This window comes from Pelophylax lessonae (genome assembly GCF_965119305.1).
Source record: "Pelophylax lessonae genome assembly, chromosome: 3".
Taxonomy (NCBI): domain Eukaryota; kingdom Metazoa; phylum Chordata; class Amphibia; order Anura; family Ranidae; genus Pelophylax; species Pelophylax lessonae.
The window spans coordinates 436,963,946-436,979,323 of record NC_138770.1 but is presented as its reverse complement, the minus strand read 5'-3'; the positions used below and the strand labels follow the sequence as shown (position 1 = coordinate 436,979,323).

Below are 15,378 nucleotides of genomic sequence, written 5' to 3'. Positions count from 1 at the left end.
TGTTGGTCGGTGGACCAATCTTCACGTAAGACCTTAGCCAATCTGCCTTATGATGGGTCTCGCCTTTTTGGGGAGTCCTTGGATGTGTTGATTAAGGGGATCACCGGGGGTAAGAGCACTCTCTTGCCCCATTTCCCCAAGGCTAAGGGGGCTTCTGGGAAGAAGCATGCTAATTTTCGGCCCCCTCAGGGGTCCTTTCGTGCCTTTCGGCCGCACTACAAGGGCAAACCGTTCAAAGGTCAAGGCTCTCAGAAGAAGCCCTGGTCTGGTAAAGAGAAGTCCGGCCAATCCGGACCTGCAGCCCATAACAGTTCGGCCTGAAGGGGCGCCCCCACCCAGTTTTGGGGTGGGGGGACGCTTGCTCGGTTTTCTTCAGCCCTGGTTGGCCCGTGTGCGGGACAGATGGGTTCTGGAAATCGTTCGATCTGGTTACAAGATCGAGTTTCTCTCTCGGCCGGAGAGCAGATTTTTTCCCTCAAATCTTCAACTGTCTCCAGAGCGCTTGCGGGACCTGCACCTGGCGGTGCGGGACCTGAGGGCTCAGGGAGTGGTGGTTCCGGTGCCTCATCGGGACAGGTTTCGGGGGTTTTATTCCAATCTGTTCACCGTGCCCAGAAAGGAGGGCAAGGTTCGTCCGATTCTGGACTTGAAGGCTCTGAACCGCTCTGTGCGGGTTCGCAAGTTCCGCATGGAATCCCTGCGGTCGGTGGTGGCTGCCCTGGCTCCGGGGGAATTCATCGATTTGAAGGATGCGTACCTTCACATCCCCATATTCGAGGGTCATCAGAGGTACCTTCGATTTGCCATTGCGGAGGATCACTACCAGTTCGTGGCGTTGCCCTTTGGTCTCGCCTCGGCTCCGCGGGTCTTCACCAAGGTGCTTGCACCGGTTCTGGCATTATTGAGGGCCCAGGGCGTTTCTGTCCTGGGGTATCTGGACGACATTCTGGTTCGGTCTGCGACCAGCCAGGGTCTGGAGGAGGACCTGTCTGTCACGATGCAAACTCTATAGGAGTTTGGTTGGACGATAAATTTTCCAAAGTCGACACTGAGTCCGTCGGTTCGTCTCCCCTATCTGGGAATGATACTGGACTCGGTGCAGGCGAAGGTCTTCCTGCCGGAAGACAAACTCAGGACTCTCCGGGAGGAAGTCAGGTCCCTCAGGGACGTTCCGAACTCGTCTCTGCGGACGTGTATGAGATGTCTGGGATTGATGGTCTCGGCCTTCGAGGCGATTCCTTTCGCACAGTTTCACACGCGGGGTCTCCAAGCGGAGATCCTGTCCAGGTGGGACGGGCGACCTCAATCTCTGGATCTTCAGATCTCGTTGAGTCTTCGCACCAGGGAAAACCTTCTGTGGTGGCTCCAGTCCCCGTTGGTGTCCGGGGGCAAGTCGTTTCGTCCGATCTCGTGGATGGTAATCACCACGGATGCCAGCCTGTTGGGCTGGGGTGGAGTTCTGGGCGTTCTGTCCGCTCAGGGGACTTGGTCGGAGGGGGAGTCTTCCCTTCCGATCAACATTCTGGAATTGCGTGCGATAAGTCTCTGTCTTCATCGCTGGACGGACCGGCTGCAGGGTTGCCCGGTTCGGGTGCAGACGGACAATGCCACGGCGGTGGCCTACATCAACCACCAAGGGGGCACCAAGAGTGCCCGAGCGGCTCGAGAAGTGGCCGACATTCTGTCTTGGGCCGAGACTCATGTCCCGGCGATAACGGCGGTTCACATTCCGGGAGTGGAGAACTGGCAGGCGGACTTTCTGAGTCGCCAGACCCTGGATCAGGGGGAATGGTCTCTCCATCCGGCTGTCTTCCAGACGTTGTGCGCGAAGTGGGGTCTTCCAGATGTGGACCTGTTCGCGTCTCGCCTCAACAACAAGGTGAAGAGGTTCGTGGCAAGGACGCGCGACCCTCGGGCAGACGCGTCGGACGCGTTAGTGGCCCCGTGGCATCAGTACAGGCTGATGTACGCGTTTCCACCGATTCAGTTGCTGTCCAGGTTCCTTCGCAGGTTACACTCGGAACGCAGCACGGTGATTCTGGTGGCACCGGACTGGCCTCGCCGGTCCTGGTACGCAGACCTCGTGAATCTGGCGGTCGACGCCCCGTGGCGTCTGCCTCTTCGAGACGATCTACTGTCTCAAGGACCGATATACCATCCTGCTTTACAGTCGCTGGCTTTGACGGCCTGGCTGTTGAGACCGAGGTCCTGAAGGAGAGGGGTCTCTCTCCGGAGGTCGTCCATACTTTAATCAATGTGAGAAAATCTTCCTCGGGGAAGGTTTATTACCGTACTTGGAAGGCCTATTTTGCCTGGTGTGAGTCCAGGGGGTTTTCACCCCGCACGTACTCGGTGTCCCGTGTGCTGTCTTTCCTTCAAACGGGTGTTGATCAGCGTTTGGCGCTGGCTACGATAAAGGGTCAGGTGTCTGCTCTGGCCGTTCTGTTTCAACGTCCCGTGGCTTCCAACCCATTGGTTGGCACCTTTATTCAGGGTGTGCGGCATCTGGTTCCCCCGAGGCGGGATCCTCTGCCCCCTTGGGACTTGAATCTCGTTCTATCCGTGTTACAACGTGCTCCTTTTGAACAGATCAGGGAGATCTCGTTGTCTATGTTGTCCAAAAAGGTCGCCTTTTTGGTGGCGATCACTTCGGCTCGCAGAGTGTCGGAGCTGGCGGCTTTGTCCTGCAAGTCTCCGTACCTGGTTATTCATTTGGATAAGGTGGTCTTGCGACCTAATCCTTCTTTTCTTCCGAAACGAGTTTCGGACTTCCATCTTAATGAGGATATTGTCTTGCCTTCGTTGTGCACGAAGCCTAAACATCCGAAGGAGGTGAGATTGCACTCTCTGGATGTTGTTCGAGCGATAAGGGTTTACCTTAAGTCGACTGAGTCTTTTCGAAAGACGGACTCCTTGTTTGTTCTTCCAGAGGGTCCTCGGGAGGGCATGGCGGCTTCGGCCTCTACCATAGCCAAATGGATCAGGCAGACCATTGAACAGGCCTATGCCTTGCAGGGGAAGGTTCCCCCTGTGCCTGTGAAGGCGCACTCGACTAGATCTCTGAGTACGTCTTGGGCCTGTCGTCATGGGGCTTCTGTAGCCCAGGTGTGTAAGGCGGCGACTTGGTCGACCGTGCACACTTTCACAAAATTCTACAAAGTGGATGTTCAGGCATCGGCGGATGCTTCCTTTGGCCGCAAGGTTCTTAGTGCGGCTGTTCCCTAGGGTCCCTTGTTGGGGACTCCTGGCTGTTGGGATAAGTTTTGTATCCCCTGGTTTTTTGTCTTTTCCTGGGTTGTTGCTCCTGTTGAGCACTTGTTTTTTGCTGTTGCCCAGCTGGTTCCTTCCTTTGGTAAGGTTCCTTCTTTGATGCGGAGACTGCGTTGCCTTTCGGCGCGAATGCGTTTCCCACCCCTCATGTTTGCACTGCTTTGGGACGTCCCCATATGTGACGAATATGAAGAGGCGGCGACTGTCGGAGGACGTAAGAGAAAACGGAATTTTTGTAAAATCTTACCTGTAAAATTCCTTTCTCTGAGTCCTCCGACAGTCGCCGCCCCCGCCCCTCTTTTGGGGTTTGATTGTGTACTCTACTGCTATTCCACTAAAACTGAGATATGGTTGCAGGAAGTAGGAGGGTATTGACTGAGGGGACCACCCCTTGAGGGTGGGATATGTTAAAGCTTTATTGTTAACATATTCTGTTGCCTAGCTACTCCTTCGGAGCAAAGTCTAATACCCCATATGTGACGAATATGAAGAGGCGGCGACTGTCGGAGGACTCAGAGAAAGGAATTTTACAGGTAAGATTTTACAAAAATTCCGTTTTTTCACATTCTTCTATATAACATTCCCAAAAAAAATGTCAAAATCAATTTTAACGTTTTAGGCCAATTTGTTTTCTGCTACATATTTTTGGTAAAAAAAAAAAAATCACAATAAGCGTATTTTGTTTGGTTTGCACAAAAGTTATCGCGTCTACTAACTATGGGAAAGATTTATGTCATTTTTAATGGGGTTTTTTTTTTTTTTTTTTACTAGTAATGGCGGCGATTTGCGATTTTTTTTTTTTTGCGACATTGCAGCAGACAGATCGGACCCCTAACTGACTTTTTTGACAATTTTAGGGTGACCAATGACATTTCTATAGTAATCAGTGCTAAAAAATATGCACTGTTACTGTAATAATGACACTGGCAGGGAAGGGGTTAACACAGTGGGTGATCAAGGGATTAAATGTAAGCCTAGGGGAGTGTTTCTAAAGGCCCGTACACACGTAGCGATTGTCGGCCGTAAATATTCGGCCACCGACCGATCGGCCGATTGTATGATGCTTCCGACAACCGACTGCAAATTTTCGGCCGAACAGCATCTGGTGTGCAGGCTATAAAATTTTTGTTGGCCAACACCAGAACGGCCGATTGTTCCTCAGTCAGTACAGAATTCGGCCGACAACCAGCAGATGAGCAAGACTGGGCATGCTCAGAGAAGAAAAAACACACGGAAAGTAAACCATCACATGATATCACTTCTGCAGTCGGCTGTTGTTGGCCGAAAAAATTGTGTGCAGTCTTTAGCACTTTTCAACCGACAGGACAGCCCCGGACAAAAGACGGCCAATCGTTCGGCCGACAATCGCTACGTGTGTACGGGGCTTAACTGTATGGGGATTGGGCTTCTGAAATGATCATAGAGACCTGTGATCCTATATAGAAGGATCACAGGCACTGTGTGATCATTCCAGAGAGAACAGTCAGCTGTGTTTACAATAGCTGACCGTCCTCCTCTCTCAGCGGGGAGCGATCGTGGGTTCCCGGCGGCAATCAGAGCCACCGGCCCCGTGCATCTGAGTCCCCGCTGCCGAGTGGGGGCGGGAGTTCGCCGCTGCCGGCACGCGCTCGCCCCCTAGCAGCAGGTGCGCGACCGACGTAGGGCTACGTTGGTTCGCGCAAGAGTGCCAGCCTACCGCAGTAAGACTGCGACGAGTGGTCCTTAAGTGGTTAAGAGTGTTAACACTGAGAGGGGTGCTGACAATGCTGCTGTCCAAAGGTTGTACTACTACAGAATACAGACACCCTTATACAGGAAGTGTTTTATTGGCTGGATGGCAAGGTGAAATGAAGGAAAAAATATTAGAAAGAAGACTAATGCAGTTACCACATCTAAGGATTAAAATAGTAAGCTGCAATATATTCCATTTTTGTTTTTGGGTTTAATACTGCTTTTAAAAAATAATAACCTTCTATTGCTCTCAGCCTCCTCCAAATCTCCAAATTATTTTTCTGCTGTGAACCGACTTCCTGTTAGAGCTTTTGTTCTTCATGGTTCCACTGTATAGGTGTAATAACTGACTTCTGGCAGCCTTGATTATGCATTATGCTACTGTGGGGTGGTCAGCAAAGTGGTACATTTCATAATTGTTGCTATTTTTTCAGAAGGAACACAGAATGTGAAGATTCTCAAAAAGTTTTTTTGGAAACCGTCTTCCTTTTGGATAATGAAATGTCTCTTCTTCTGGAGTTTATTAGAGAGCTTTTAGAGTACCTGGGCATTCCACCTGACAGGGTAAGTATAGTTTTCTCGAAGACCTGAACTTTCGTGACTGCCATTGTGTATTAAAAATCACCTAAAATAAGGAAGCTGTGCTCAGATAAGGCAAGTAGAGGGCTTGTCACCAATCATCCCTGTGGGCTCCTTCTAGCTGAACTTTTGCCGTTTTACTGACTCCTTGTTCTGCACTGTATCCTTGTGTGCAAGCAGCCATCCTGGTAGATGTAGAGCTTTGCTACTGTATGGTATTGCTGCCCCCCAATTACTAGGGATTTTATGATTCCTGGGAGTTATTTAAAAAGTAAAGGAAGTTTAGAAAGCTCAGATCCAGAGTATGAATGAAATGGGGAGATATTTGCACTGCAGGTTCTCATGTAAAAAAAAAAAAAAAAAAAGCTTCCCCTCCAGCATTGTGGTTGGCTTATTAAAAGCCTATTCTCTTGATGAAGTGGTTATACTGGGGCCATGGCTGCAGTCATGAGCCCAGTATCGTTTTTTTTTTTTTTTCTGCCAGTGATGCTCTTTCATGTAAAAGCAATCCTAGCAGTTAAAAAATGAAATCAGATGCTTTTAAGGGGCAGAGGAGAGATATAACATTTTTCCCCACAAAAAGAGCTTTGTTTTGGTGATACTTTAATCACTGGGGTTTTTTTGCTAAATAAACTAAAAAAAGACCAAAAATTAAAAAAACAAAACACTTTTTTCTTAGTTTCTGTGCTTTTGCAAATAAATAATCTTTCTTTATAAATTAAGCTAAAAATGTTTAGGCATCAGCACCCCCTCTCCCCTCTTGTACTTGCCTGAGCCCTCATTCGATCCAGTGCTGTGCATGTTTGCAGCTCTTCCCTCCCTTTCAGCTCCTGCTGCTGTAAATCAAATCAAAGACCGTTATGAACGGACGGGGCTGAGTCTCGCTGTCTGTGTCAATGGATGCAGCAGCACAGCTCGGGAATGAGCACACACAAGTGGCGGCATGGGAAGCGGCTTCCCATGGGGACACTGGATAGAGAGGGAGGGCCAGGAGCACCAGCAGGGAACCTGGGAAGAGGAGATTCGAGGCTGCTCTGTGCAATTCTTTTGCACAGAGCAGGAAAGTATAGACAGGTTTGTGTGTGTGTGTTGTTTATTTATTTTTTTTTTTCTTTATAATCACTTTAAATAATAGTTGTTCCTTTTTTTATAGCTTGTGCCAATATGGGAAAGGTATATCAGCAGACGTCGTTTTCTTCGCGCTCTAGTAAACTACCTTCCTCCAGTGTTCTTTCAGGGAATCGATTTACAGGTATTTATTATAAACCGATGTAATCCTTGAGTGCCGTTTGTTTAATTTAACACAGTTTAGCACATTTAGCCAGATTTCACATGTGTTAGACCCTAAAAGTGTGCATATATTTTTGAAATATTGGGATCAGGTTTTTTACGTAATCTGCTATAATGAGACTGCATATGGGTGACCTTCAATACTGTAGTGCACCTGTGTTCATATTCTCACCTAGCGGTAAAACGGCTTTAAAACATGCCCTCACTGACCTCTGTAGCTGCAGGCATTCTGGAGAAATTCATCTTTAAAAAAGAGACACTGAAATCACAACTTCTCTCCCTGTGCAGAAGAGATATGCAGCCTGCCAGCCTTCAAATGTTAACAAAAAGCAGGTGCTCCAAGCTTTGAGAAAAAAACTAAAACCAGATTTCGGAGTTTCTGTTGTGATCCTTGGGGATGAATTAATCCAGGATAACTGCAGCTGCAGAGGTCAGGTATGGCTTGCTCTAAAGCTCAGTTACTGGTGTGATTATGTTCTCAACCAAACTGTCAAGCCATCAAATGGTTGGATGCTATAACTGATCAAATGTGCAGCCCCATGGCAGCGGCAGATCAAACAGGATTTAAGATGGCAGCTTCCTTGGTTGTAAAGGCTAAGAGAATTTAGTTCTGTTTTAATATGCAAATACTTTTATATCCATTGTGTAAGCACAGTTGCACTTTAACCCCTTGGCGCCGGCCGTATGCAAATATGCGGCCTCTCTGCGGTATATTTGCGAGACTTGCTGTCCAGAAACAGTTACCGGTGCCTAACCGAAAGCTTTTTGGATAACGTTACAGCCAATCATGGTAGTCATAAGATCTTAAGCCCCACCTCCTTGTGTCATAAACCTCATAAAGGGCTGGGAGGCATTGGTCTGAAGAGGTAACTGATGTCCATTTGGATGCAATAAAGGGTACCTGTCACTTAAAGAAAGTTGTAGGTATGCCAGAGTGAGCAAAAATCAAATACATTTCTACAGGTGCATCTCAAAAATAGAATATCATCAAAAAAAGTCATTTATTTCAGTAATTCTATTTAAAAAGTAAAACTCGTATATTTTATATAGATGTGTTACACACGGAGTGATGTATTTTCTCTATCGCTCATTGACAGACGTAGTCCTCGGTGATTCAACACCCTCGGGTTATGCTGCCCTCCACAGGAGTAGGACTAGACAGGAAAGAAAATGCTCTGGCCACACCCTAGGGGCAGTCCCCAAGGGTATATCCTCCCTCTCTCTGCTACAGCAAATCAGTTTTTTTCTGTCTAGTCAGGAGTAAGGACCTAGATACCTTGCTGGGATCTTCGGTCCTGGCAGGATTTTTTTCTTAAAGATTTTTAGACAGCTTTTTTTCTCCAGTGTTCCTGTGAGATCTTCAAGCAAGAAAGCTGAACTGGGCGACGGGCGGGATGTTGAGATCCAGTGGTCACCCCAGTTCAGCCTACGAGCGTGTGCAGGCCATAGCTCCGCGCTAGGTCGGCCGCGACATAGTCCCACTGGACGGGGACTGACCCTGCGAGTTAGACGTCTCGCTGAAACGCCAAAGACCATGAGTCACGGCGTCCGTATTGGTCGACAGCCCTCCAACTTCGGTGGAGAGGGGTACTGTCAGGAGTTGGCGCCCGCCTGGTTCCGGTACGGTGAGTAGTATGTTCCCCCATTTCCCCTGACGGGTCCTGTGGTGAACGCGGGCCCCTCTCTGTAATGGTAAGGATGGGTTTCCCTCTATCCTATAACATGGCACAGATCCCCCTATATTGAGTGTGATTTTTGTGTACAAAAAAGCCAGAAGGCTTGGTTTGGGAGCTGACAATCTAATTACAAGTATGTTTTAATGATTGTAATCTGTGGCAGTACTGGAATCTTACTGTGATAATAGAAAGTATCCTACCTGTCAGAAGCCACAGGACATGTATGCGGCTTTCCAGGTCATTCCTCCAGCTAAAGCATGCCTCCCGACGGCCACGCGGTCCGCCAGGGTTCGGTCAAGCTGATCTCCATGAGAGAAAGATTTTGCGATGCCGAGATACTCTGCAGTCACGCCGCTATTCTGTAACAGACCGCCGTAGATCGCACGAGGCCGCCATTTTGGCGTAGCCTCGTGTCTTCAGCATGGGGGCGGCCATGTTTGAGGTGACCCAAACACCTCGTGGAGCTAGGGGAGGCGCCGGAAGGCGTGCGGAGGGGCGGAGCCGCCTCCTTTCTTCCCGGGCAGCCAGCCAAGAGACTTCCTGTTTGTTTGAGACAGTGCTGAGACTAGTTGCAGTGTACTCTGAGCATCAAGTGGTGAGCCTGGGGGTCTATCTCTCTCTCTCTCTCTCGCTCGATAGGGATCCCTAGCAGGTAACACTGAGGGGCTTTGTGGCGCTGGGGGTCTGAAAAAAAAAAATTATTTTAATAATCGATTAGTTGCCGATTATTTTTTCGATTAATCGGATAAAATAATGAAAAAAACTCAATATGCCTTTTTTTTCATTTATTTAAAATAATAATGAGCAAACAGAGTGTAAGTGCCGGTTCACACTTGTGCGATGCTGGAAGGCTGCGTATTCGCAGCCTGTTCCCGCATCGCATCCGCACAAGAGGCAGTTCACACTGCCATATGCGATACGCAGGGGTGTCAATTAAATGTTAACGACACCCCCAGTTTGATCGCATATCGCAGTGCGATCTGACAGTTCGCACAGGATCGGATCGCACAAGTGTGAACCACTGCGCGATCCGATCCTGATGCGGCTGAAAAAAAGGGTCATGTGCGGGTGCAGTGCGAATCAGCGCACCCGCAGTAGTGTGAACCAGCACTTAGTGCCGGTTCACACTTGTGCGGTTTGCGAAATCGCATGTAATTCGGAGCGCACTGCTCCTAAATTACATGCGATCTCCTGTGCGGATGCGAGTTCAGCCATACACTTTGTATGGCTGAATTCGCAGCGCATCCGCAGCAAACTCGCACATGAGGCATTTTTTGAGCCGCCTCAGGATTGGATCGCACAGTGGTTCACACTTGTGCGATCCGATCCTGTGCGAACTGTCAGATCGCACTGCGATATGCAATCAAACTGGGGGTGTCGTTAACATTTAATTGACACCCCCTGCGTATCGCATATGGCAGTGTGAACTGCCTCTTGTGTGGATGCGATGCGGGAACACGCTGCATATTCGCAGCCTTCCCGCATCGCACAAATGTGAACCGGGACTTATACCAAAACTTTTTTTTTTCTTCTTCTTAATTAAGCTTCTATATACTGTAAATAATATAATAAATGCTTATCTAGATAAAAGAGTTAACATTCCTTATAAGGTGCAATATTATAATAGAAAAATAAGTGAATACAAACATCCATGTCAGCCATAGATATGAAATAGGCAGCATAGAAAGACCCCCTATATGTGCTATATGGACGTTTTTAATCACTTATTTTTCTATTAGAATATTGCACTTTATAAGGAATATTAACTCTTATCTGGAGAAGCTTTTATTATATTTTTTGCAGGCTGCATTGCATGGACAGGACACTGTAGCTCTAATCTCGGCACTCACGTTAACTTCTGCTGCTTCTGTGCTCTTTTCTGCCTCCCCTCGATCTGACTCACTCCCTCACTGACCTCAGCAAGAGGGCGGAGAGGAAAGGCAGAGAGGAAAGGAGGGGGGAGGAGGGAGGAGAAGGGAGGGGGGAGGAGGGGGGAAGTCACGGAAGTGCATAGCTGTGAGAGAGAGAGATAGCCGTCGGCTTCACACTGCAGACAGCTCGCTGACAAGCGGGGAAAGTTCACAATGCAGCACAACTAATCGACGGAGCAACTAATCGATAATGACAATCGTTGACAACGATTGTAATTATCTATTATTATCGATTTAGTCGATTAGTTGTTTCAGCCCTAATTTACAGCAGTTTTGGAGTCTATGGTGGCTCGGGTGGAGGCGGCCTGTCAGGAACAGGGGTCAAGAAAGCGACCCCCGCCTACCCCTATATCATCTGACACTTCAGACTCAGAGTCTGAGATGGTCATTGCAGCTGCAGGTCCCTCTGCAAGGGCTGTTGTCTCAGGTAAAGTTCCTTCAGACAGTGAGGAGGACGTTCATACTTCCGCCATAATTCGGGAAGAAGCATTGGTGGACGCACTAGTTGTGGCGGTTCGGGAAACCTTAAGACTTGAGGTTTCACCGGCAGAGGCAACTGAAACAGAGATTCCCTTTGGTACTAACAAACCCACCAAAACGGTGAAGGTTTTTCCTGTACCCAAGTGTTTTGGTAATAAAATTAAAGAAGAATGGGAGCATTCTAAGCGTACCTTTACTATTTAAAGTAAAGATAGCTAGACGCTATCCGTTTGAGGAATCCCTCATTAAGAAATGGACGGTACCACCAGTGGTGGACCCACCTATTTCCAGACTGAATAAAGCCACGGTTATTCCAGTAGAGGACACTTCGTCCTTTGAGGATCCGGTGGATCGGAAGGTGGAAGCGGAGTCCCGCACTATTTTTTCCCTGATAGGGTCAGCATTTAGACCAGTAATTGTCATTGGTCTGGTTTCCCAGACACTTTTGGAATGGGCGAGATTGGTGCGCCAGGACCTGAAGGGGAAAGATATCCCCCAGGGAACATCCTGAATTGATGGAACAGATTATACAAGGGCTACATTTTGTCTGTGATGCAGCCTTGGATGCTACCCCCCTATTAGGGCATGCATCTATGTCAGCGGTAATACTCAGACGTGTGCTGTGGTTAAAATGCTGGTCAGCGGACCTAGGTTCCAAAAAGACCTTGACGAATCTCCCCTTTCAGGGGAATTGCCTACTTGGGGCCACCCTAGATGAGATCATTAAGGACGCCACTGGGGGCAAGAGCACTTTCTTGCCACAGGCTGCTAAAGTTAAGGGACCTCGTAACAAGCGAGGACCTTTCTTTACCGCCCATAAAGGGTTCGTACGCCCGGCTGGAACAAGCGGGAAAGGCAAGGCTCCTCCAGGAGGGTTCAAGAAGGGCTGGTCGGACAAACAAAATACCGACTCAGCCAAACCCGAAGCAAAGGATTACACAGCCTGAAGGTGCGCCCCCACTCGGTTTGAGGGTGGGGGGACGTCTTCACCGGTATTCAGGGCATTAGATCGAGCATCGATCACTGCTACCGGTGCGATTCTTCCCTTCCAACATTTTAGTACTACAGGGAGCGGCAGTTACCGTTCCCTGAACAGATCTTTTCCTTTACCTTTTCCAAAGATTAGTCTCAGTTCCCCACAAGAATCGGATCCGGTTGAACAGACAGACCAAGAAGCCTTTAGCCAGGTGACTTCGGTCCCGGAGGTTCAACCAGGAGAGATCACCGTTCCTGATAGGAATCAGGTGTCTGATAAATGTGTGGGAACAGAGAACGAGCAGACTTTGTCGGATGGTCGGGGCCAGATAGCTCTAGGGCCGCCTGGTTCAGATCCAGTCAGCGCCAGTGGTCCTAGAAATTCTAGGCTGGCCTCGTCAAGCCGGTCTGGCCGACTTGGACATACTAGTCGCGGACGTTCCTTGGGAACTTCGTATCAGGGAGTGTCTGCGGTCTCAAGGACCAATCTTCCATCATGCTTTACAGTCGCTGGTTTTAATGGCCTGGCCATTGAGACCCAGGTACTGAAGGACAGAGGGTTGTCAGCTTCAGTTATTCCTACCCTTATTAAAGCAAGGAAAGCGACTTCCAGCAAGGTCTATTATCGCACATGGAAGACTTATATCGCGTGGTGCGAATCTTTAGGGATTCCTCCACGTACCTATTCGGTGACCCGAATATTGGCCTTTCTGCAGAAAGGGGTTGAGCAGAAACTAGCCTTGAGCACCATCAAAGGTCAAGTTTCAGCATTAGCAATCTTCTTTCAGAAACCTTTAGCTACCAAGTCCTTGGTGCGGAATTTCATCCAGGGGGTGCGGCACCTGGCTCCACCAGTCCGCGCGCCCTTACCGCCCTGGGATCTTAATTTGGTTTTGTCGGTTCTACAGAAACCTCCCTTTGAAAACATCAGGGAGATTCCCTTGCTTACTTTATCCCAGAAGGTGGCCTTCTTGGTGGCTATCACTTCTGCACGCAGGGTGTCAGAACTGGCTGCATTATCATGCCAGTCCCCATACTTAGTGATTCATAGAGATAAGGTAGTGCTTCATCCTAAGCCATCCTTTCTTCCAAAGGTGGTTTCATATTTTCATCTGAATGAAGATATCGTACTACCTTTCTTGTGTCCTCAGCCCAAGCATCATCGGGAACATGCGTTGCATTCCTTGGATGTGGTTCGGGCAATCAGGGTTTACCTGAAGGCTACGGAATCGTTCCGTAAGACGGATTCACTTTTTGTGATCCCGGATGGCCCCAGAAAGGGGTTGCCTGCATCTGCCGCGACTATCTCCAAATGGATTAGACAGACGGTGGTACAGGCTTATTCTATTAAGGGTCGGAGTCCTCCGTTCCCTGTTAGGGCGCACTCCACTCGAGCGCTCAGTACTTCCTGGGCCTTTCGCCATCAGGCGTCAGTGGTCCAGGTATGTAAGGCGGCCACCTGGTCGTCGGTACATACCTTTAAGAAATATTATAAGATTGATGTGATGGCATCGGCGGATGCCTCATTTGGCCGCAAGGTTTTGCAGGCCGCAATTTGAGGAGACCGGTGGTCTACCTCGAGCGTTTTTTTCTGTTGAAAAATTTCTGTTGAGTCTCATCACTGAGGATGAGCATTGTAAACTTCTAGTTGGCACCGGTTGGGCCTTCTAGATTGGATTTGATTTCCAATTTCCCACCCCTCATTTGTGGTACTGCTTTGGGACGTCCCGAGGGTGTTGAATCACCGAGGACTACGTCTGTCAATGAGCGATAGAGAAAAATGGATTTTTGTAAAATCTTACCGTAAAATCCTTTTCTCTTAGCTCATTGACAGACGTAGTACCCGCCCCTCTGTTTTGGAGTTGGGTTGGGTTAAATTCTCTAGACACTGCTTTGTGACATAACTGATTTGCTGTAGCAGAGAGAGAGAGGATATACCCTTGGGGACGGCCCCTAGGGTGTGGCCAGAGCATTTTCTTTCCTGTCTAGTCCTACTCCTGTGGAGGGCAGCATAACCCGAGGGTGTTGAATCACCGAGGACTACGTCTGTCAATGAGCTAAGAGAAAAGGATTTTACGGTAAGATTTTACAAAAATCCATTTTAAGCATTTCTTTCTTTTAATTTTGATGATTATGGCTTACAGCTAGTGACACCCCAAAAATTCAGTATCTCAGAAAAGTAGAATATTACATAAAACCAATAAAAAAAAAATGATTTTTAATACAAAAATGTTGGCTTAGTATTGAGTGCAGTATAGTATGCACTCAATACTTGTTCAGGGCTTCTTTTGCATTAATTATTGCATCAATGCGGTGTGTCATGAAGGGATTAAGCCTGTGGCACTGCTGGGATGTTTTGGAAGCCCAGGTTGCTTTGATAGCGGCCTTCAGCTCGTCTGCATTGTTGGGTCTAGAGTGTCACTTCTTCCTCTTGACAACACCCCACAGATTCTCTATGGGGTTTAGGTTAGGCAAGTTTTCTGGCCAATCAAGCACAGTGATACCATTATCATTAAACCAGGTATTGGTACTTTTGGCAGTATGGGCAGGTGCCAAGTCCTGCTGGAAAATGGATGCGGCTCCCCTAGTGGCTTTCGGCAGTGGTCCTTCGGCGTGTCTTTTGGCTTAAATGCTGGTTTGTGGACCAGACTTCTAAAAAGGCCTTGACTGATCTTCCTTTCAAGGAGATCACCTGTTTGGTGCTACCCTGGACGACATCATTAAAGGTCTCACATGGGGGAAGAGTACCTTTCTTCCACAGGCTACTAAGGGCAAGGACCCTTGCCGTAGATGTGGGCCCTCCTTCTCGGCTCATTAAGAAGTTGTTTCGTCCCTGAGGGGCGACTGACAAAGGATCAGAGCCCTTCGGGGCCTCCTCTGCAGGATCCAAGCGAACTTGGTCTGGCAAGTCAAGTGCGGGCTTCTCCAGACCCATGGATAAGGCCCTTTCAGCATGAAGGTGCGCCCTCACCCATATCTGGGGTGGGGGGACGTCTTTGCTAGTTTCGTTCTTAACCTTCGGTAAGGTTCTTCCTTCCAACATGCGACTGTCCCTGGTCCGCTTACAGGCTCTTTTTTGGGGCAGTGTTAGACCGAGGACTACGTCTGTCAATGAGCTAAGAGAAAAGGATTTTACGGTAAGATTTTACAAAAATCCATTTTAAGCATTTCTTTCTTTTAATTTTGATGATTATGGCTTACAGCTAGTGACACCCCAAAAATTCAGTATCTCAGAAAAGTAGAATATTACATAAAACCAATAAAAAAAAAAAAATGATTTTTAATACAAAAATGTTGGCTTAGTATTGAGTGCAGTATAGTATGCACTCAATACTTGTTCAGGGCTTCTTTTGCATTAATTATTGCATCAATGCGGTGTGTCATGAAGGGATTAAGCCTGTGGCACTGCTGGGATGTTTTGGAAGCCCAGGTTGCTTTGATAGCGG

The 15,378-nt window shown here is 48.2% G+C and overlaps 1 protein-coding gene across 1 annotated transcript in view; it reads left to right on the top strand.

Moving 5' to 3' along the window:
- MTFR2 (mitochondrial fission regulator 2) overlaps positions 1-15,378 on the top strand; it is a 48,362-nt gene that overhangs the window by 5,965 nt on the left and 27,019 nt on the right. The window contains exons 2-3 of the mRNA XM_082249721.1: positions 5,436-5,565; positions 6,734-6,832. Coding sequence (XP_082105847.1) covers positions 5,503-5,565; positions 6,734-6,832 — 162 coding nt within the window. The 5' untranslated portion in view covers positions 5,436-5,502. The remainder of the gene's footprint in view (positions 1-5,435; positions 5,566-6,733; positions 6,833-15,378) is intronic.